The 22,475-nt window shown below is 37.9% G+C and overlaps 1 protein-coding gene across 2 annotated transcripts in view; it reads right to left on the bottom strand.

The window, feature by feature from the left end:
* Positions 1-87: 87 nt before the first annotated feature.
* The window catches only part of COPB2 (COPI coat complex subunit beta 2), a 33,879-nt gene continuing 11,491 nt past the window's right edge, over positions 88-22,475 (bottom strand). Inside the window, exons 5-22 of one of the 2 annotated variants that reach the window (XM_033212497.1) lie at positions 21,499-21,647; positions 18,535-18,681; positions 17,552-17,651; positions 16,735-16,877; positions 16,286-16,485; positions 14,796-14,906; positions 12,208-12,296; positions 12,015-12,121; positions 10,901-11,044; positions 9,791-9,921; positions 9,045-9,252; positions 4,909-5,019; positions 3,589-3,803; positions 1,803-1,895; positions 1,531-1,711; positions 1,272-1,340; positions 1,043-1,120; positions 88-801 (exon numbers count right to left, since the gene is read on the bottom strand). In XM_033212497.1, the coding sequence (XP_033068388.1) occupies positions 706-801; positions 1,043-1,120; positions 1,272-1,340; positions 1,531-1,711; positions 1,803-1,895; positions 3,589-3,803; positions 4,909-5,019; positions 9,045-9,252; positions 9,791-9,921; positions 10,901-11,044; positions 12,015-12,121; positions 12,208-12,296; positions 14,796-14,906; positions 16,286-16,485; positions 16,735-16,877; positions 17,552-17,651; positions 18,535-18,681; positions 21,499-21,647 (2,372 nt within the window). In that variant the 3' untranslated portion in view covers positions 88-705. The remainder of the gene's footprint in view (positions 802-1,042; positions 1,121-1,271; positions 1,341-1,530; positions 1,712-1,802; positions 1,896-3,588; positions 3,804-4,908; positions 5,020-9,044; positions 9,253-9,790; positions 9,922-10,900; positions 11,045-12,014; positions 12,122-12,207; positions 12,297-14,795; positions 14,907-16,285; positions 16,486-16,734; positions 16,878-17,551; positions 17,652-18,534; positions 18,682-21,498; positions 21,648-22,475) is intronic. The other variant, XM_033212498.1, reaches the window with a different exon arrangement.

Raw genomic sequence — 22,475 nt, 5'->3', positions numbered from 1 at the left:
GGCTACAAGGATATTTGAGTGCCTGGTTATGAATTTTTTGAATCATGTTAGATGAGTATGCAGTTAAAAAGTATGGTTTTTTTGGTGTGTGTTACCAAATAGGGTAGATGGTAATTTAGACAGACCCCAGCTTAATGAGGTCAGAGGAACAGAGGTTTCACATCCTGACTCCAGAAATGGGTAGCTGCTAGATAAAATTGGGGCAAGACCTGTGGAATGATGCAATGAAGTCAAGAAAAAGGGTTTAGAGAATTACAGCATGGATATTCAGCTCTAAGAAAAATATGATTGACAGCATTTGAAAATGCAGATTTAGTTATGCAAAGAAAGAAAAGAGTGGGGCTGATCCCTAGGCAAGGTGTAGTTTCGGCTCAGCCTTCTAAAACTAGAAGCCTATTTTCATTACTGAGAAAGGAAACAAAAGTATCTTCCATAAATTCAAAAGGTTTTATGAGATACGGTCTCATAGTATGAAAAAAATCAAAGCCCATGTCTGTTTTAGTTAACAAGGAATACACAGTGATTTAAATGCTGCACATAAACTCTTCTTAAGATGATGTGGGCATTATGCTCCCAGTGGTCCACAGTATTTACATATAAAAATGTAAGAAATGTCTCATAGTCCGAAGCACTGTGGTCAGGGTAGCAATCAATACCTATATATAATAATAATCTTTTTAGTCAGGTAAATGGAAAGCATTACAGTCAATCATCCAAAATATCTTCATCCAGATTGATATCTGTTGTGTCAATATCTTCTAATTCCAAATTATCCAAATCTACTTCTAGTTCGAGTAAACTCTGCAAACAAAAGAGGGTAATTAAGTTTTACAGTACTGTTAAAGGGAAGTTATCCGTGGGTTCACGATCCAAAGTGGGAACTAAAATTTTCTTAATAGTCAAGAAAAGCATCTTCCCATTTCAAAGCCCCTGCTCTGAAACTTGATTCTGTCACTTAAACCACAGAGGCCTATGTATTCTCCAAATATTGATGGGGAGGAGGATGGGGTAGAGGGAGGTTTGAGTATGATGTCTGACCTACCTTTTCTTCTTTGTTGGCTGTGTGGGAGGCCACAATAACTGGAGTAGGAGAAGCAGGTTTCCCATCAAGTTCCTGAAACCCCAAGTGAAGATATATGTGAAGACAAGGGAATTTACTCAGGAATTTAAAGTTTTCCCCCAAGAGAAGGATGATCAGAATTAGGAAGTGGGAGATGATGTTTAAAAGTGAACCATCTCACCAAATTTATCACATGAAGTACTCTGCTGACCTGTTGAGCTGTAGATCTTGAGGGCTGAAAGCCTTTTGCCTCTTCCATGACATTTCTCTCTTCATTTGGCTATCGGAGAATAAAGCAATGATAAAATGAGATATTTTGAAATCATAATTTACCTATGAACTTGGCCTAAATCCCAGATATCAGCTCTTAATTTTAAAAAAAGTACTTACTGCAGTTCAAAATCTGAAGTCATGAATGTACTTCCACCCTGTAGTTACAATAAATGAAGCTTGACATCCTGGCCACTCACCGTGACAAGTGGGTACTGTTTGGCTGGCCACAGATCAGCATGTGTTTCCTTCACCCATTCTTCCACAACAAAGGCTTCTTTTAATCCAGGGAATAGGTTTTCATACTCTGTTGGATCAGCAAGAGATTCTGCTGCTTTCTGATTGACTTTTGAGAGATTCTCTCTCCAGAGTTTCACTACCCTATTATAGACATCATGGAACCGAACAGAGACTAAGTAAGTCTGCTCTCTTTTTATTGGAAACATTTCTTCCTAAAATTAAAAGTCTGTACCTTGAAACCTGACTGGGTAAGTAAGTTCGGGCCAGGAACGCAGCTTCTGGCAGCCGTCCAGTTCTAATCAAGAGCTCTAGGCAGGCATCAACCCTAAACATTAAAAAGGAAAGTTACTGTTACCAAGAATAAACACTATAATAATGGTACTTAACATAAAGAAAGGAAATTTAGTGTTGCAAAGCCAAAAATCTCCCCAATTTTCACGCATACATCTCATTTCTGTCACTTGTCTTTTCATGGTTGTTACATAACACACTCCAAGGGTATGAGGGATAAGACAGCTTTCCTGACTACTTTGAATCTACTTAATTTTAATAATTCCTAAGAACCTAAAGGGGCCTTTCAAGAGGAGTTAAGGCAGGTTAGATTAGCAAATATTAAAGCCGTAAGGATATATGTCAGCAGAAATTCAGTTCCACAAGACAAATATGTAGGGCAGTGTCTCCAACATGGGAAGGGCCAGACAAGCCAGTTGTGCCCAGCAGAATACCAAAGTCTTATTTTTTCTTCTATTTTAATTTCATTTTTTTTCTGTGCAAGTTCTATGAAGTGGACAATGTGTTTCAGAATTCAGAACTTCTTGGATTTTCGAAAGGTGATACCATATGTATACTATGTATTACCTCACATCCTCAGCATGAAAAAGCCACAAACAGTACTTACGCAGGAATGTTAAATGCAATAAAAATGTACCAAGTTGGTATAAAAGCAACTAAAAATAGGAAAACAGAGTTCAGCTCAAGTCTTGCCATCAAAACAGTTATAAAATGTTTTCAGAATATTTTTGGATTTTTGAATTATGGATAAGGAATAGTGGGGTCTATTCTTACAGGCATATAAATTCATAAATACATTCACATACATACAATGGGGTGCATATTCAAAGTTCCATGGCGAAGTATGGGATTGTAAACAAACGATCAGTATGTAGGGGAAGGTTAAAGAATACTTTCAGGCCAGGTGCGGTGGCTCACACCTATAATCCCAGCACTTTGGGAGGACTAGGCAGGCAGATCACTTGAGGTCAGGAGTTTGAGACCAGCCTGGTCAACATGGTGAGACCCCGTCTCTATTAAAAATCCAAGCCGGGTGTGGTGGCACATGCTTGTAATCCCAGCTACCTGGGAGGCTGAGGCAGGAGAAGGGCTTGAACCAGGGAGACAAAGGCTGCAATTAGCCGAGATCATGCCACTGCACTCCAGCCTGGACAACAGAGTGAGACTCCATCTCAAACAAAAAAAAAAGAATACTTTTGTTTTTTATTTCATAATACTGCCAACTAATGTCCAAATAATTTGGTTTATGCTAACTCAGACTTAAAAATACAAGACATCTTTTTGCTTTATAGTGTGCTCAAATCTAAAAGTAGCTGGCATACTTATCCCCTTTTGTTCTTGCCATAAATGGATCAAAATTATCCAATTTAGGTAAAATCACCTGCCCTTCAGGTACCTACTACAGCAGTTCAATAGCCTGCTGCAATCATAAAATAAAATGCTTCCACCATTATTAACTGGCAGGACTGTTGAGAAAGGTGTTTAACGTTTCTCCCACTTGAGCCTCCCTGAACAGCTCATTTAGCTCAAACATTTAGATCAGATGTGCTAAAGGCATCTCTTGCTGAAGGTGAGTGCCACCAAGGCAGCACTGTCCTGCTCTGACTGCCCGGTCTATTCAACACCATTTAGCCATTCATCAGTTCTCTCTAGGGCTCATTCTTCACATCCCTCTCCAAAAACCATCCTCAGTGTAGAATTAATTAATCTTTTAAATTAATACTCACTTGCCCTGTAAAAAGTAGCTCATGAATGCCACATTATTTTTGCCATCTCTCTCTGCACCCTCTGCTAGCTTGTTCACCATATTAGCATTTCCAGAGGCAGTGGCCAAAAGCAGCAGGCCCCCATAATCCTGTGCATGGTGCAGGCACTCCTGGGCTAGGCCAAACTGACATTTACTAATGGCAAGTTCAGCAAGTTGTTTCCACTTCTGTTCTGACTGTAAGAAAAGAGTTTCCAAGTTAAAATATCTTTAGAAATAAGCATTTACATTTCCAACATTATTCTGTTAACTGTGCGGACAATGGAAGATACTTATATATAGAGAGAGCTGTGCTTAAGTTGGCTCTATCAAAATAAGAATGGCTAAAATGTACAATCAGGAAATGGAAATTATTCACATATACAAAATGAATTTAAATAAATTTTAATGATGTGTGAATAATTATAATCAACCCATTATATTTTACCTTATAATTACACAGGAAAAGTAAAACCATCTCACTGGAGTTTTAAGGTAATTAGACTGCAATTATTTTAACAAGTGATTTAATACCGCTTTTTTGAAAGCATACAGAACTGTTTATGTCTTTAAATATTTCACAATAATATTATGTCTCACTTGTAGCTTTTCAAAACTCAAAATGCTGCAAGTTTAGATGATCTTAACACAGCTAAAATTTATTTTGCACATCCAAAATTAATTTACCAATAAATGCTAGTTTTAAACCACAATTGGGAGCCTCAATATACAAAGATCTATAAAAATATTACAAAAATGGTATTAACCTTTCTCCCACTTGAGTCTCCCTGAACAGCTCATTTAGCTCAAACATTTAGACCAGATGTGCTAAGAGCATCTGTTGCTCAAGGTGAGTGCCACCAAGGCAGCACTGTCCTCCTCTGACTGCCTGCTCTATTCAATACCAAAAGACAAAGGGGTTGGGCTGTCTTTCAAAACCCCTTTTCAAAACCAATGTATTTTTAGCTAGTTTCAGACTCTGGCAAATGACTGCTATGTCTGTACTCTTAGGCTTTCCAGACTAGTTTACATACTGTTTTACATCTTATCTTGCAAAATATATCTCACTTAAGATATGAAAACAATTTTTCTTAAACAGAGTGCTAAGAATATCTCCAATGTAATCAATTTATGCAAAGTTTAGCATAATACATCTTTTAAAAATACCAGAGACAATAACTTCACCAAAATGAGCCACTAATTTGTATTTGGGAAAACTTTAATAACAAAACATTATACCAAACACATAGAAGTACCTACTGACTTTTCCATCAGTTATGAAAAATCATGAATTAGTACATACCTCTGCTTCTACTGCTAACTGGTATGCAATTTTTAACTCTCCAAGTTGAAGAGCAAGCTCAAAACGATGCTCAGGATCTGTGGATACTGTAAGAGCTTGCTGCTTGAAGCCCTAAACAGATTTTTAAAAATTACATACATATGTCATTTATGCATAAAATATGTATGTTATATATATATATATATATATACACACACACACACACAGTGTACACACATTCATAGAGAAAATCATTTCTCTCTCAAACTAGAAACCCCACTATTTAATGAGAAGATGGAATAATTAAGGAGCCATTAAAGTAACTGGTAAGAACAAACCTGGCAGATAAAATATTCAGTGACAGAATTCTTCCTGTTTATTAGGATAATGGAAGCTTGCTAATGCTAAACTCAAGTAACTAGTAAAACTGAAAATGTAAATATAAACAGATATGTCAAAAAGAAAGGAATTTTGCAAAGTTGGGACTGAACAAGAATCATTTCAAAAGAAGAAAACTAGGCACAGCAGTGTAAACTTAGCTGTTGGTAATCTACTCAACTAGGCTGGGAAGTAGAGATCATCTAGTCCAATCCCTCATTTTGCACATAAGACTATTAGCAGTAAATGGGCAAAGAAAAGGGAGTCAAATTAAAACCTTCCAACTTTCTATCATCTGTAGGTCATAGCAAACATCGTGTATTCAGGTCCAGTCACCAATCAGGTGTCATTACCTATTCCTTTATTGTTGGTCTCAAGTCCAGCTTATTAGCAAGTATCCAAAAGACAGGAAGTCTAAAATTTCCTTCCCATGCTCCATTAAGGCATTAAGAACAAGCTTTTAAACCAGGGGTCTCCCAACCAACCGGTCTGTGGCTGTTAGGAATCGGGCCGCACAGCAGGGGGTAAGCAGTGGGTGGGTGAGTGAGCAAGCATTACCACCTAAACTCTGCCTCCTGTCAGATTTGTGATGGCATTAGATTCTCACAGGAGCGTAAACCCTGTTGTGAACTGTGCATGTGGTAGGTCTAGGTTCCGTGCTCCTTATGAGACTCTAATGCCTGGTGATCTGAGATGGAACAGTTTGATCCTGAAATGCACCCCCTCCCGTCTGTGGAAAATTTGTCTGTCTGCCACGAAACCGGTCCCTGGTGCCAAAAAGGTTGGGGACCACTGTTGTAAATCAACTATTGTAATTATTAAATTAGCCTCTCCTTCAAGACAAACAGTACTGATGGGATCATTTTTCGCTCTAGGGACGTAATGTGTTAGACTGAAAGCTCAGGGATAGTTTACCTCTTCACCAGACTGAGAGGGAATGCTCAGTTACAGGATAGTGAAGATTGAGAAGCTGGACAGCTTTAGGGTTCTGTCTGGCTGTATCTTCAGGGTGGCTTTATCATCGAGTTTGAAATGTTTTAACTTAGCTTATACAGGCTGCCACCCCGCCCCCATCCATCCATGAATACGATGTAAATAAGGCATTCTAAATAACCGGAGTTACTTTTCTTCACTAGCATTGATATAGATAACATAAAACCCAAAAGTGGAGGATGGAAGATCTCTGGAACTAGTCAGATACAGCCAAGGGCAAAACAGATGAAATAAGGCAGACTAAATATATATACTTTTGTTTTCTGCTAATTCCCTACTACTAATAAAATCACACTAAGAGGATTTTTTTTTAAAAGACACGAACTCCCAACACACAGAAAGGGAGAGGAAACTAACAAAAGTTTGGAAGCTGGAAAGCTGGTGGAGGAATATAAACATTCTGTTAAAACAGCAGAGAAAACAAATCCTAAATCAGGAGTGAGAACAGCATAGAAACAATGTGATTTACACCCAATGTGTCTCATGAATGGTAGTGCTGAAAACAAATTGCCCTAAAAGCATTTAGAAACTCTACATCTGCTCCCCTCTCCCATCTCTTGACAAAGAAGACGGGTTTATTCTTTGGAGAGGGCAAACTAAAGAGTCTCCAGACTAGGAGATTCCAAGCATACTTGGAGGAAGAAGTAAGAAGTATTAAAGGAAAACAGGAGATTATGAAAATGGATACAGAGACTCAATGAAATATTAAATACTGAGACTCCAAGGTATCTTCTATTGAGACCCCAGAATGATGGTGATTGGGGGAGCTTTTCACTAAAATCTACTGAGCCCATGGGAAAAGACTTCAAAATACTAAAATGTCAACTCCATGAAGGCTACATGTCAGCAGAAACAGTGCCTAGTATATTGTTAAATTCATTACATAAATGGAAAGCCATCAAAAATTCATTAGCTAAAGATACTGACATTGAGACTCCTTAATCAAATGGGCCAACCACACCAGATACTGTGAAGTCCAAACCCAATATGCCCCATCCACAAATTCAGACCTTCTGATCTGTTTCTTGTACCTTCACTCTTAAGTGAGGGCCCAAGGACATCAGATACTTGAGGAAAATCACTAACAGGAAAGATGGAGATCAAAATGAAGCAATAAAAGGAACTTGAAGGAAGCATACCATATAGGGGGAAGAGAAAACTTCAAAATCTAAAAACAAAAATATATCATTCATATCTGTAGAAGGATAAGAGAAACTTTTATCTATAAACAATAAGATTTTAAAAGAGAATAGGAAAATCAGTGCAGGACATACAACATTAACCATTCCAGAAAGACAGAATACAGAAAACAAAGGAAGGAAATCACCATAGAACGATTCATGAAAAGCTTTCAGAAATGTAGGATGTAAGTTTCCCATTAAAAAAACTCATCAAATAACTGGCAGGATTAATGAAAATTGATTCCTACCAAGGCCTACCATGATTATAACATTTCAGTACAACAGAGACGACATTCAGAAAGTTTCCACAGAGAAAAACCAGGTCATGTACTAAGAATGAGGAATAAAAATGGCTTTAGACTTAAACAATAACTACAAGGCAATGGAACAATGAGAGAAAATTACTTCCAACAATTCTATACCAGTTAAATGGTCGAATAGAATATGTTTTAGGGTAGAACAATGGCACTTTCAGATATTCAAAGTCACAAAACAATTTATCTACCATTAACAACCCTTTTCTCAGGAAACTGCTGAAGGGCGCGCTCTCCCAAAATGAGGGAGCAAAGCAGGAAAGGAGATAGGGGTATAAGAAACAATGGATCCAACAGGACAGAAGCAGAGGAAGCCCCAACATGATAGTGAGGGGAAATCCATGATGAGAACAGGAAAACCAGTGCAGTCTGAAGGAGACTAAGCAAACTGAAAGGAGATCTTCAGGAACTCTGGAGAACCAGCAAAGCCCAGGGAGAACTAATCACAGGTACACAGAAAATTAAGCAAAGGGGGAAAAAAGACAATTATAGACTCCAGGGAAAACAAAAAATTGCAGGAAAGGAAAGCTAGATAATATGCTACATGGTTCACCTGTGAGCAGTGATTGCACAGCCATAATAATGTAAACATTTGAGTAGTGATCAATCAAAATTAGAACTATTCTGGGAGATGAAGGATAGGAAAGTGGCGTGTATGTGGTAGACACAGGGGAATGAAAGAAGGCGAAATCCTCATCTTCTACAGGGGAGAAGTCACAAGAAATGCCTAAAGCTAAGAAATGAAGAAACTGCTATACTGCATGAAGTTACAGAAATAAATACCAAAAGAATTAGATAAAATAAAGTAATTACCTCTAGAGAGCAGGAAGCAAAAAGGAGGGAGGGCTGCTTTTTTCTTAAACTTTGCAAAACTTATTTTATGCTTTGCACATATGTAACTCTGCTTAAAAAACACTACATAAGAAAAAGTCATGTCATGGTACATTTTATGTTATATGTATTTTAATCACAATTTTTTTAAAAAGCAGATGGGATAAAGAGAAAAATGTAGTGTAGAATTGAAAATATCAGGAAACTGGAAAAGAAGCACAGAAGAGGAAGACTGATAAATCACCTCTAACATTTAAAGGGGGCACTGAGAAAGCAGAAGGAAGAGTGAAAGAAGGGTCCATCATATGCTGTAACAAGTGCCTTAAACTTACAGGAGAAATTCTATTGCCACAGAAATCAGTTGGCAATTAAGAAATAAAGTTTTTCAACTCCATACTAATTTGCTTTCAAATTGCTAGTTTTAAAAAACAAAAAGAAAACACAAAACAAAACCGCTTACCTGTTTTTCCAAAAAGTGTGCAACTCTGGTCCTCTGTTCTTTTGGAATGGTAGGAAGGACCTTATCAGCCATGCTAAAGTCCCTCCGCATGACAGCTGTCTGGTATTCCAGGACTGAAACCAGCAGCGAATAGCTAACGATGTTCAATTCTTTATCCCCCAGATAAAGCCTGTTGTCTTTAGGAATGTAGCCTAGGAGATACATCGTTCTATAAAAGACACAGAAACCAAGTTAGAAATTCAAATCTGCAATTACACAAACACACACCCCGCCAACCTGCCTCTTGCTCAAAACCTTCCCGTCTGATTGATACATTTTTGGTTAACAATAGACAACCTACTAAAATTATACCATTGAAAAATCAGACCGGGCGCGGTGGCTCACGCCTGTAATCCCAGCACTTTGGGAGGCCGAGATGGGTGGATCACGAGGTCAGGAGATCGAGACCATCCTGTCTAACACAGTGAAACCCAGTCTCTACTAAAAATACAAAAAATTAGCCGGGCGTGATGGCGGGCGCCTGTAGTCCCAGCTACTCGGGAGGCTGAGGTAGGAGAATGGTGTGAACCCGGGAGGCGGAGCTTGCAGTGAGCCGAGATTGTGCCACTGCACTCCAGCCTGGGCAACAGAGCGAGACTCCGTCTCAAAAAAAAAAAAAAAGAAAAGAAAAATCAGCCTATCATTGCTACAAGCCAGCAACAGATTTTGCTAAAATATAGGACAAATGCAAAATGATACTCAGGTACCTGTCCAAGTGGGCAATGGTGACTATTTCTCCTCCAACATAATAATTTAATCTGTTCACAGAACTTGTGTAAATGAAGCAATCGCCTACCCAAAGCCCCGTTTTCACAATTTCCTGAATCTCACCAAGAACCTGCAGAAAGAAAATAAAGACGATTACTTCACCCAACATCAGAAATCTCTCAATAAAAAGCTGAATATATTTGAGGGTGATATGGTAGAATAAGGAATGCAAAGTAAAATCCTTCCTATTTCCAGAAAGAAAAATTTTCCTTGGAATTTTTTTTGAGATGGAGTCTCTGTTGCCCAGGCTAGAGTACAGTGGTGTAACCTCTGCTCACTGCCAACCTCCACCTCCCGGATTCAAGTGATTCTCCTGCCTCAGCCTCCCAAGTAGCTGGGATTACAGGTGCCTGCCACCATGCCTGGCTAATTTTTATGTTTTTCGCAGAGACGGGGTTTCACCATGCCAAGTTAAGGTCAGGTCTTAAACTCCTGACCTCAAGTGATCTGCCCACTTTGGCCTCCCAAAGTGCTGGGATTATAGGTGTGAGCCACTGCAACTGGCTGGAATTTCTTTCTTCATTTAAGAACAGATTCCTACTCAATATAACCCTTAGGCTCAAAACAGAAAAAAACAAAAACAAAAACAGATTCCTAGATTAGTATTTGTAATGTGAAATCTTGTTGGGCCAAAACCATGATATAAAAGAACACTGATCTAAACTTAGACCCTTCATAACTTGAAAATGAAATATTAAGTATTTCACAAAATCTAGGATATCTGCATAATGAATGATTTACCATTTGGGAGCTCATTTAAGTCACTGACTAAATAGTCTTAGGACCAAAACAACTACAATTTCTTTACTGAAAGATATCAAAGTAAGTCTAAAGAATTCCTAAAATCAAAGCACAAATTTCTTTTAAACGTATTTTCAAAGTTTGATCTATGAGTCAAGATTTTAATTTTCACATTTCACCAGAAATCCTTAAATGCTGTCTCCTCAAACCTAATTTATAACGAAATGTTAAAATCAGTAAAGTCTGTTGTAAGAATATAAATCATTTAAATAGAAAGCTAAAAGCGAAAGTTGTGCTGATGCAATTACCTCAAAGGCATCTTCAATGCCATCTTCAGTAACTCCCTCATGTGTTTCCTGTGCAGCCAAGACTTTTTCTGACAGATACTTAAGGATAAAAAATGATTCCTCAGTAGCAATACAGACTAGCTCTCCAGAGTCAGACCAGAAAATCTGCAACACAACAAAATCATAGACAACTGATTTGGGTTTCTGAGTGGATATGACAAACTGCACATACTTGGTTTCTTACAACATTTATCTTCTTATATCAAGAGAATAAGTATTCACTTAACAATTTTATGTGGCATTATTTGGGAGGGTGGCCAGGGCAGGGCTATGCTATTTAGCCTAGCAATTGAAAGTCCAAAGTGAGACAGGAAAGGAGAGCTGTCAGTAAACACTGATTGTGCTACACAGAGGACCAGTAGCCTGTTCCCTATCGCTCTAAAACAGTGTTTATCACTTTTTCTTTTTTTTTTGTTTTCACCCACCCTCCCTAGAAGTCTTTCTGGACATTTTTCTAATCACCTCCCCCAATGAAATGTTAATACCACAGATATACATACATAATGCATACACATATGTATAGCTATGCTTTATTCATAAAGAGTAAGCCCCCCAAGCCAATTTTTACACCCACTGAGAATGCACACTCTAGAACCAGACCCCAGAAAAGCTGGTTTGTTTCCACAGATAATCTCCTGACAGTGAAAACTGTCAAAGCAGCGGGCAGTTCTAAAGGTAAACACTTTGTCACTGGAGATGGTCACCTCAAGTTCAAGCAGCTATCATCAAAACATATGAAAAGGTTTTCTGAACTACGTGGAAGAAGGCATTTCCAAGTCAAGAATTCTCTGACTTCTTGTTGTCAAAGCATGCTTTTTTCCTCTGTCAAAATGGCACTGCCACTTACCTCCAATTGCTCAAAAAATCAGGATTGTCGTACCCTAATGAGGCCGTAGACAATGTGTATTTCAAAAGTATAAAAAGTTATTTAAATTCTAAGTGCTGTTTTATACTTTAAATGGCTTTTGATAATGGAAGAGGGACAGCAGGGTACAAGGCACTTCTTGGCCTTAGGGACCCAGAACTCATCACAAAAATAAATATTCCAAAAACAACAACAGAGGGGGAAACTCACATGTTTGGGCTGAATTTCAATTCTTCGTATGAGTTCTGTATTGTCCCAGTCATAGAAAGCTAAGCCATTTACAGATCTGACTCCCAATAAGAAGCCGCCGTAGATACCTAAAGGGAACATAAAAAGAGTTTTGCTTAGGCATTTCGGAGCCATTACAAAGAATTTAAAAATGTAATATGTAGACCACACTCACTTTCTGCTCCAAAATCTGGTTTAAATGATTTTTTTTCCTTAAAGTTCTTAAATATCTTTACAACACTGTTGCTCTCTCTTATTGCATACCTGGGAGAAAAAAGGGAAGGCAAACATAACATGTTATATACTACATCATAATTCCACCAAATGTTGGAAATATCTTCAAATATTTTTCAGTAATTATGCAAAAATATAAAATAAATATTTGAAGATTCTCTGATGTACTGTTTTCCTAAGAGATCAGAGAACTCCTTACAGTTGGACAAATGATGAAAGGGTTTTTTACTGTATATGACATGAATTACTAGGGCTTACAAACCACTTTAGTAAATAAAAATGACGCAATGTCCATAATAGGTGAATGCTTAAACAAATTGTAGTATATTCATATAATGGAATAATACTCTGCAAATAAACCAATTACTGATCCAGGCAAGAATATGGATGAATCTCAAAAAACATTATACTGAACAAAAGATGCTAGACACAAGAGTACATACCATATGATTCCATTTATATGAAACTCTAAAGACAACTCTAATCCATATAAAGGCAAGAGGCTCTCATCAGTGTTCTCCTGGGCCTGGGGAATGGGTGGGTAGGGGGTGTGGACAGACTGTTAATGGAGACAAGGGGATTTTGGGGGCGATGATAGAAATGTTCTATAATTTGGCCGGGCGCGGTGGCTCAAGCCTGTAATCCCAGCACTTTGGGAGGCCGAGACGGGCGGATCACGAGGTCAGGAGATCGAGACCATCCTGGCTAACACGGTGAAACCCCGTCTCTACTAAAAATACAAAAACTAGCCGGGCGAGGTGGCGGGCGCCTGTAGTCCCAGCTACTCGGGAGGCTGAGGCAGGAGAATGGCGTAAATCCGGGAGGCGGAGCTTGCAGTGAGCTGAGATCCGGCCACTGCACTGCAGCCTGGGTGACAGAGCGAGACTCCGCCTCAAAAAAAAAAAAAAAAAAAAAGAAATGTTCTATAATTTGATTGTGTTACTGGTTACGGATTACATACGTTTGCCCAAATCTACTGACATGAACAGTAGTCCTCCCTTATCCACGGGGGATATGTTCTAAGCCCCAGTGGATGCCTGAAACCTCAGACAGTACTGAACCCTATACACACTATGTTTTTTCCTAAATGTAAGGTGGATAGCATATACAATGTGGATAGATATGCTAGGCAAAGGGATGATTCACGTCCCAGGTGGGATGGCTCAAGATTTCATCATGCAACTCAGAACACTGGGCAATTTAAAACTTGTGAGTTGTTTATTTCTGGACTTTACCACTTAATATTTTTGGAACACAGTTGACTGTGGGTAACTAAAACTGCAGGAAGGGAAACCACAGATGGGGGGACTGCTGTACAATTAAATGATACATTCTGTCTTCTGTAAATCATACCTCAATAAAGGTGATTTAAATAATAAAAACTGTGACAAATGGCTCATTAGTCAGCAATGATCAGCAACAACAGATTATATTCAGGCCTCTGCCTTGAAAAAAGTGGCTGTGGCTATCACTGGATATTTGAGATTGTGTGAGGAAGTGGTGTGATGAGGGCTTTGCTCAGGACAGGAAAGATGCTGAGCAAGGCCTTGGCTGGATAAAGCTGAAAAAAAGGAACTGTCAAAATAGAGGAAGAGGTATGCTCAGAGAGGGCAATTCATTATCAACTATAATTTTGCTTAAGATAACACAGTACCTTTGAATACATAGAACTATATGTATATAAGTGTATTTAGGAAATTTATGAAAAGATCAGAACAATTCCATACCTCTCAATAAATCTTACTGTTGTTAACATTTAAAAAAATGTATCTTATTACGCAGTGCTGAGCTTAAGTTACCCCACTGTTGGGGGCAAGATGCAACATAAAATGTGAGGCAAACAAAACTAAAAAAAAACTGTGAAGATGTAATTCACTTGTGTGGTCTGAAAACACTAAACCCCTAATGTTTATCACATGCATTAAACAGGAATGAAAAAGGAACCAGAGCCAATGACTAGTAAAAAAGTCAGAGTTAAATGATCTTTCCTGTTTTTAATGAGAACATTTTATGAACATTCTGAATTCAGATGGAAATTTGTTAAGAATGGGCAGCGGGTACTATCACAGAAAATAAGTTTTAAAAAAGATTTCATAAATTTCTCATCAAAATGATCAAATCACAACATCATCCCCAAGTAGCTCACAAAGGGCAGTAGCACCAGGACACTACATCATAGGGAGGGCATGCCAAGGCCTGCCAAAGCAGACATGAGGGTCTACTGTGCCTTAAGCCCATAAAGCACCAGGTCCTGCCATGGGCTCCACCAAAGAAATGGGTGCTGGGTCCCCAGTTAAATGGGATTATTTTATCAGTTTGAGTGAGCCAGCTCAACACAGAACAAAGAAAGGACAAAGACAGCTCATGCTATACAGTTGCCTCTGACTTTAATCTTCTTACGGGCAGCTCTGGTGAGAACTGTTTTTTAACACGGAGAAGCGCAGCCCACATCAAGCCTTGAGAGTCCTCAAGCAGCACACAACACATCTGCAATCACGGCAAGCTGGCTATCACGCAGCCAAAACTTACTCTGAAGAATCGTGGGCCCATGCAAACTCCTGAGCAGATCCAAAGCTCTTGTTTCTCAATGCCATTGCTGTGTAGATGATATACTCCCCATCACCACACACCACCACAAACCTAGAAATCACAGAAGCCAGGGAGGAAAGTACAAAGGACCAAAGACATGTAGAAGTTAAGAAACAATAATTCTTGTTATGGTAAAATAATTCTAATAACAAATGTTATTTTAGTTCATTATTACAATTTAATGTCTTTTAAAAGTTATACATTTCTTTGAATACAAAGCTACAAAAAAAATTCTAGCCAACAAATTAAAAAGGAAATTATGAATACAGCATTACTGCTGAAATGTTATTGGAATGGCCTTCTCATAAATAAAGGCAACTGGAGACAGGAAGGTGAGAATGGCTGGAGATGCAAAGGAGGAGGATTCCAATTATTCAACCAGTATTTGTTGAGCACCAAGATGCATAGCACTTTGCTCATAACATTTATACCACCGGAAGGCACTATATTATTACAAAGACTATCTTCATTTTAAAGCTGATCACTCAAATGAATAAAAATATCTCACTCCAGTTTTTAAAGACTGTTAATCAAAATACAGAGGATATTTTAACATTTAAATACTGAGAAAAAGACAATGCTGCATAGTCAACTAAAATTTTCCCAATGGACATAAAATAACTATCTTTAAAGTTATTTATAACACTGTAAAGGCTGGTATCAAAAGACTGGCAAAGGCAAAACTTATAGCCAAGAATGTTTTATGATATTAAGGGAAATGCGCATAATGCATTCTTAACCTTCATAAGACAAGTACGTTACAAATAATTATGGATACCATTTACTGAACTAGGCAGCATACTTGGTTTATATCTTTTGTCTTTTTCAATATTCAGCATAACACTATAAGATGCCCAGACCTGCTGTAAAATAATTTTAAAGCTCCACAGATTTAGACTTCACTGTGCTAGAAACTCCTCTCTCACAAGATGTTTGGTGACTTATAAATCTTAAGGGAGAAATTAAACTGACAGTTCAGATTACAAATAAGAAACAGAATTATTACCAATCCCAAAACCTTTTCAAAAGACACCTATTTCAGAGTCAGGTTTTCTTCTTAAGAGCAGTGAGTCAGCAAGCATTTAGAGAGGGCACCTCCTAAGTCTCAGCATAAGACATACTCCTTGCCCTCAAAGGAGCACCTAAGAACACAAACTCAATGCATGTGAAATAACAGTAAACAGTACTACTTAACTATTCAAAATTGTGTGGTATAGAACAAGGCCAGAGGGGAAACATGCTCCATCTTTTGTGCCAACTTTATCAAGTGGCATGCCTGCCTGCAGCTGTACTGAGGACTATGAGGCCAGGGCAAAAGCACACTGAGGAATGATTAGAGATGCCAACCACAGGGCAAGAGTAGACTGTGGATCTGCAAACCTGTTCTAACATACACAGAAGCTGAGAGACAAATTTTGGTGATGGCTTACCGCCCATTAGGATTGTGCTGAATAGTCTGAGGGTATATTTCACAACTGCCCATATCCTTTACTGCCAGTGGCAATCTTTCTCCATCTTTAATTTCAGCATCTCCCATTGCTTTTAGGTTGGCCTGCTGGACTTCTGAATGCTTGGCCCAAATTATCTTTCCATTGGCATCCATGGACATGGCAGGTTCCTCCCGACCAAGCTGAAAGAAAGACAAATAACTTTCAACAATGAAAAGGAAAATGAATAAAACCACAACAAAACAGATTATTTTTTCACCTAACAGAGAGCTCCGTTTCCTTTCTTCCACTTTAAATCTTCATTGCTTAATGTCTAGTGCTTAATGAAAGTGCCAGTTTTACAAAACTGGTGACTTGGAAGATGATGGTACTAAAATACAAAGAAAATGGTTTTGCCTATGTCCACCTACTGAGAGGGATAGTATAATTACCTTAACAATGATGCTCCCTTCATCATAGCCCAAAGCGACATTGTTTGACCCTCTTAGACTGGCCACACACCACACCCTCTCCATTCCATAATTCAGTGTGCTCTCAAGCCGGTAGGTGCTTGAATGCCAAATACGTACTGTTCCTAAAAAGAACAATGTAAATATTCCCTTTTGATACAAACATCCGATGATAAACTGTCAGGTGAAAGAGAGCCATAGAAGTCTTTCTATTCAAATAGATAACACTTGTGGCAGCTTAATGACCAATTTTTTGATCTACTGTCTTTAAATGATTTTTAAAAGCAACATAAACATAACAGATAACGTATAAGAAACAAAAACTAAGAATTATGATTTTAAACATGAAATAATAACAGGATTTCCTGGGTAGAGTGTTTCCTATGTGCCAGATGCTTTCTACACATGATTTCTTCTCACTATAATCCTATGAAGCAGATATATGTGTTTCCATTTCATAATCTGCCCAAACCACACATTCATAACATAACAGAGCCTGATTTTGAATCCAGGTTTGTTTGACTCCAAAGCACATGCTTTTTCAGTTTTTCTTCAGGACATCTGATGGTCCTCTTAAGTGACAGAATCAAAATGCATGAGAATGATGATGATGATGATGATGATGATGATGATGATGAATATAATGCCCCTTTACTCTTTTATAGCTTAAGTCTGGTACTTTACTAAAAATATCAAAATCCTTGGAAACCTCCAGTTATAATGCAGAGACATTACTTGCTTTAAATGCCCACTAAGTAGTAGTTACCAGCACAGGAATAAACATACCCTTCTAACTTACCATCTTCTGAACCTGTGATAATGATTGGCAACTCAGGATGAAAGCTGGCACAAGACACATTTTGGGCATGTCCTTCCAGTGTCTGCACACATGTTTTATTCTGTAATTAAGACATAGAAAACATTTTTTATTAGTGAAAAACATGTAACCAGCCCACCCTTAATTTTCTCAATGTACAGATACATTATAAATGATAGTAGTCATGACAATCTAAATAATATCCAATACAGAAGTTTTTGACATAGGATGATCTTGTTGTATATATGAATATTTTATCTAATTACTTTGTAAAATAAATGTAAATGTAACTATCATATTTAAAGAAGCGGAAAAAACCCAAGAAGGCTTTCGTCTGAATATTATTTCCCCAAATTCTCAGGGTAATAGATTTTTCCCCTTAAAACCCACACTTACTATCACTGGCTAAGTAGACAGTACTGCTTTAGCCTTTAATATTTTTATTCTGGATTTAAATACAAATGTGAAAATGTTTCAAGGTGAAACAGACTCTCTAGGCCTCATTTTATTAATTGCTTACGGGAACTTTTGATGTGGAAAACAAAAATATCTAAATATAAGAAAATCTTAGAGATAGGAAGCACGTTAACAAGAGCTCATAACTAAGTTTACAAGAGTACTATTTGGCAAAATGGTTGGTATTTGTTGATCTGCTAGCTTACAAAAATGAATAGAAGTCTATCAATGAAGATTATGGAGGATAATTCAACATTAAAATGTTAAAATTTCTAAGGGCAATTACAAAATGAAATATGAACATGTTGGTATTTTATTTTTAAAATCTTGATATGTATGCATTGTTTTCATTTTTATGGAGACTTCTGGGAACACAGTTTAGGTGTAAATACTGATACCTTAAGTTATTATGCTGTGAACAGATTTCAACAACCCAAGTCTTAGCTGTCCTATAAGAAATAGTAAGAAACATATCTAACATATGGAAGTAAGGTTATGAAAAACTGTACCTGATAATCCCATATTTTAACAAGACGGTCATCTGCACCTGAAATGAGGTATGGTTTGTCCCCACCACTGTAGTAATCAATACAATTCACGCCCTTCTCATGTCCTTCCAAAGTGAAGTTTGGTGACGAAGAGCCCAACTGCCACACCTGTGGAGAGAAACAGCATCTGCCAGTCAATATGGGGCCTTGCTTTTCAAAAGGCAAATCTACCACATTTCTGACACATTATGTAAAATGCCAAAGCCCAGGAGAGAAGAGCTATGAAATTTTATTTTTTATACTGTTTGGTTTTTGTTATTTCTCATTTTACTTGAATTCTCAGGGGGCAAAATCACTATGGCATTCTTTAAAAGAAGTGCCAATTTTCAGGCTTTATCTCTAGAGATTATAATTCAGTCAATCCACAGTGAAGCCCAGGAATCTAGATGTTTAAGACTTTGAAAAACACCACTTTAAGGGTACAAAATTATTTTATTATAGATTTAATATACAGCTCATGAAAGTGGATTTAGTAAGAGAGAGAGATATATATATATATATATATTTTTTTTTTTTTTGAGACGGAGTCTCGCTCTGTCGCCCGGGCTGGAGTGCAGTGGCCCGATCTCAGCCCACTGCAAGCTCCGCCTCCCGGGTTTACGCCATTCTCCTGCCTCAGCCTCCCGAGTAGCTGGGACTACAGGCGCCCGCCACCTCGCCCGGCTAGTTTTTTGTATTTTTTAGTAGAGACAGGGTTTCACAGTGTTAGCCAGGATGGTCTCGATCTCCTGACCTCATGATCCGCCTGTCTCGGCCTCCTAAAGTGCTGGGATTACAGGCTTGAGCCACCGCGCCCGGCCTAGTAAGATATATTAAAAGTGGCTAGGTGTGGTGGCTCACACCTGTAATCCCAGCACTTTAGGAGGCTGAAGTGGAAGGATCACTTGAGCCCAAGAGCTCAAGACCAATCTGGGCAACACGGCAAGACCTTGCCTCTACAAAAAAGGAAAAAGTAAAAAATTAGCTGGGCGTGAAGGCACATGCATATAGTCCTAACAACTCAGGAGGCTGAGGCAGGAGGACCGCTTTAGCCCAGAAGTTTGAGGTTACAGTGAGCTGTGATCATGACACTGCACTCCAGCCTAGGCAACACAGACCATAACTCAAAAATATATAAATAAATAAAAATGAAGATATATTTAAAGGAGAAAATTACTGCCTAATTAAAAATTTAAAGTGTAGAAAATTGTTAAAAATTACCACAGCACAGAATTAATTTACAAATATTTACTGAGTGCCTACCACATGGGAGGCCATTTGGGGAGTATAAATATGTGTGACAAATGTTTACCAATTACTGTATAAAATAAACTTTACTGGAACTGAAGATAAGACAATTCTTGCTCTCAAGATAAACCTAATTTAGTAAAACAAAAGTTTACAACTAATTTCAAAGTTAATCTATGTCAAAAGCAAGGAAAATCCAATCAAAGGCAAAATAACTAAGGTCAAAACCCTAAGATATTCAGACACATAACATTTTACATAAAGAAAAACTAGTAACAGTGTTTTATACAGGTGAAAGCAAACGTGTAAGCAAAAGTTAATTTATTTTAATTCAATGCATATGGAAATATTTTATTTATTTATTTATTTATTTATTTATTTTTAGATGGAGTCTCGCTCTGTCGCCCAGGCTGGAGTGCAGTGGCTTGATCTCGGCTCACTGCAAGCTCCACCTCCCAGGTTCAAGGCATTCTCCTGCCGCAGCCTGCCGACTACAGGCTGTAGTCTGCAGCCTGTAGCTGGGACTACAGGCACCCGCCACCACGCCCAGCTAATTTTTTGAATTTACTTAGTAGAGACAGGGTTTCACCATGTTAGCCAGGATGGTCTTAATCTCCTGACCTCGTGATCAGCCCGTCTGGGCCTCCCAAAGTGCTGGGATAACAGGCGTGAGCCACTGCACCCAGCATGGAAGTATTTTAAATATTATGATTTAAAAAAGGAGCATGATTGCCCTCACTGCAACATGTATTAAGCACCTAGATCAGGTAAGGCACTTTGCTGTTTGCTACTGAATGTTTGGGGAAAGGGAGTGACACATAGTTTCTACCCCCCAAATTCAGTATTTCAGGGGATAAAGATTTCCAAAAACGTAATTATAATTCATTCTGAGAAAGGCTGAAACAGAGGCAAAAAGCAATGGAAGAAATGGGATAAGCATAACTGGCTCTACCTAGAAATGAAGTGGATGTCTGACAAGAGCTTCTCAAGAGTAAATATTTGTGCTAAGCCTTACAAGCTGAGTAGTTCTCCGGAGGAAAAAATATATCAAAACAGGAAAATAAAGGGAAGTGCAGGCAGATGGAAAAGTTCAATGAAGTAAGGTTTTATGAACATTCATGGCCTCTAGAGGATGGTGAGTAGACCAGGGTTTTAGGAGATGTCGCATAATATTAGCCCAGGCTAGTCTTGGAAATCCTTGTATTCCACACTAAGGCATTTGGACTTTATCCTTAGATCAGGAACTGACAAGATACAATCTATGTTTCAGGAAGATAACAGACAGCAGTGTGGTGAAATGGAGTAAGAAAGACAGAATAGAGGCATATGGAATTTAAATGTAAAATAGATGAACGATGAGCAGAAGTCAACAATGAATACTAAAAGGAGAGGAAAGTAGTATCCTAGAAAGGATACTGGCATTTTTCTTATTCTGGGTTTCCAAAGGCTAAAAAATTTTTATAACATGCTGCTTCCACACAGAAAAACGCTCCTCATTAAGAGCACTGAGTTGCCACAATATTTTTCTAAACAGAACATGTCCTTTGGATTAAAATGAGAAATCCTATTTTTACTTCAAAATAGACTTTTGAGAAAAACTTTTAAGATGGATAAATTTCTGGCCAGTCAATAGTAAAACACCTAAGGCAAGTATAGTTCACTAATAATGATAACTGACACAAAATGTGGACACCCTACCTTGATAGTTCTGTCCAAAGAGGCACTGGCAAACTGATTGTTATCTTTGGGGTTGATCACAATCTGCATAACATAATGGGTGTGTCCTTCAAACACTTGTGAGCAAGACCATTTTTTATCCCAGTCCCAGAGCTTAATAAGCATGTCATCTAGGCCAAAATAAAGTCTCAAGTTAGTTGTAATTTCTATTTTTTCACTTCATAAGTAAGACACAGTCTTTAGAGGAAGCAAACCTAACATAAACCACATAATCCATGACTTACAGAAATAGAATCAAAACCAAATAGTTTTCAAAATGCTTATTTATCTTAAAAATAAATTTAACTCTCTACAGAAAAGTGGAGATAAAATAAATAAAATAGATTAGAAATAGCAAATATAAAAATTTTGTGAAAAAACTTAAAAATTCAGTGGGCATTAAAGAATGACCAAAGAGTCATACAAGTTTGATTAGAATCTAAGCGTGACTGAATACTGATAGCAATGACTATGTAGAGAACAAGCATTTGCCCTCATAAGATTGGTTTTTAAAAAGTTTTAAATTACTTCTCAATTTTTAATTTAAACACATTTCAAAGAGCTATTACCAATTCAGTGCTACCTCTTTTGCCAGTCCTCCAAGAGGTCTACTAATTTATACACTATACCAAGAAGCAAACTAGTTTGATTATGAAGATTGAACTGACTAGGCTCTATGGCAATCTGCCAAAAACTCACTCATCAACATGTAAATGGCCTTTCTGTTCAGCAGACATTTAAACATCTAGACTTGTAGGTCTTCTCTGACAGGAATTGGAGCAATCATTACACAGATCCTAAGTACAGTTGATACTTCATTAAAGTACAAACACAAGCAGCATCAATAGCACAGTAATGGATCTAAACAGTTTAAAGGCTGCTTGGAATTAGAATTCTATTTGTAACAGCAGTTAAAGAATAGCATGTCTCAGTGAATGAAAATGAATTACCCAAAGAGA

This window comes from Trachypithecus francoisi, unplaced genomic scaffold, assembly GCF_009764315.1.
Source record: "Trachypithecus francoisi isolate TF-2019V2 unplaced genomic scaffold, Tfra_2.0 Lachesis_group0, whole genome shotgun sequence".
In the NCBI taxonomy this organism is placed as follows: domain Eukaryota; kingdom Metazoa; phylum Chordata; class Mammalia; order Primates; family Cercopithecidae; genus Trachypithecus; species Trachypithecus francoisi.
The sequence above is the reverse complement of the archived record's forward strand: the minus strand, read 5'-3'. Positions and strand labels throughout refer to the sequence as shown.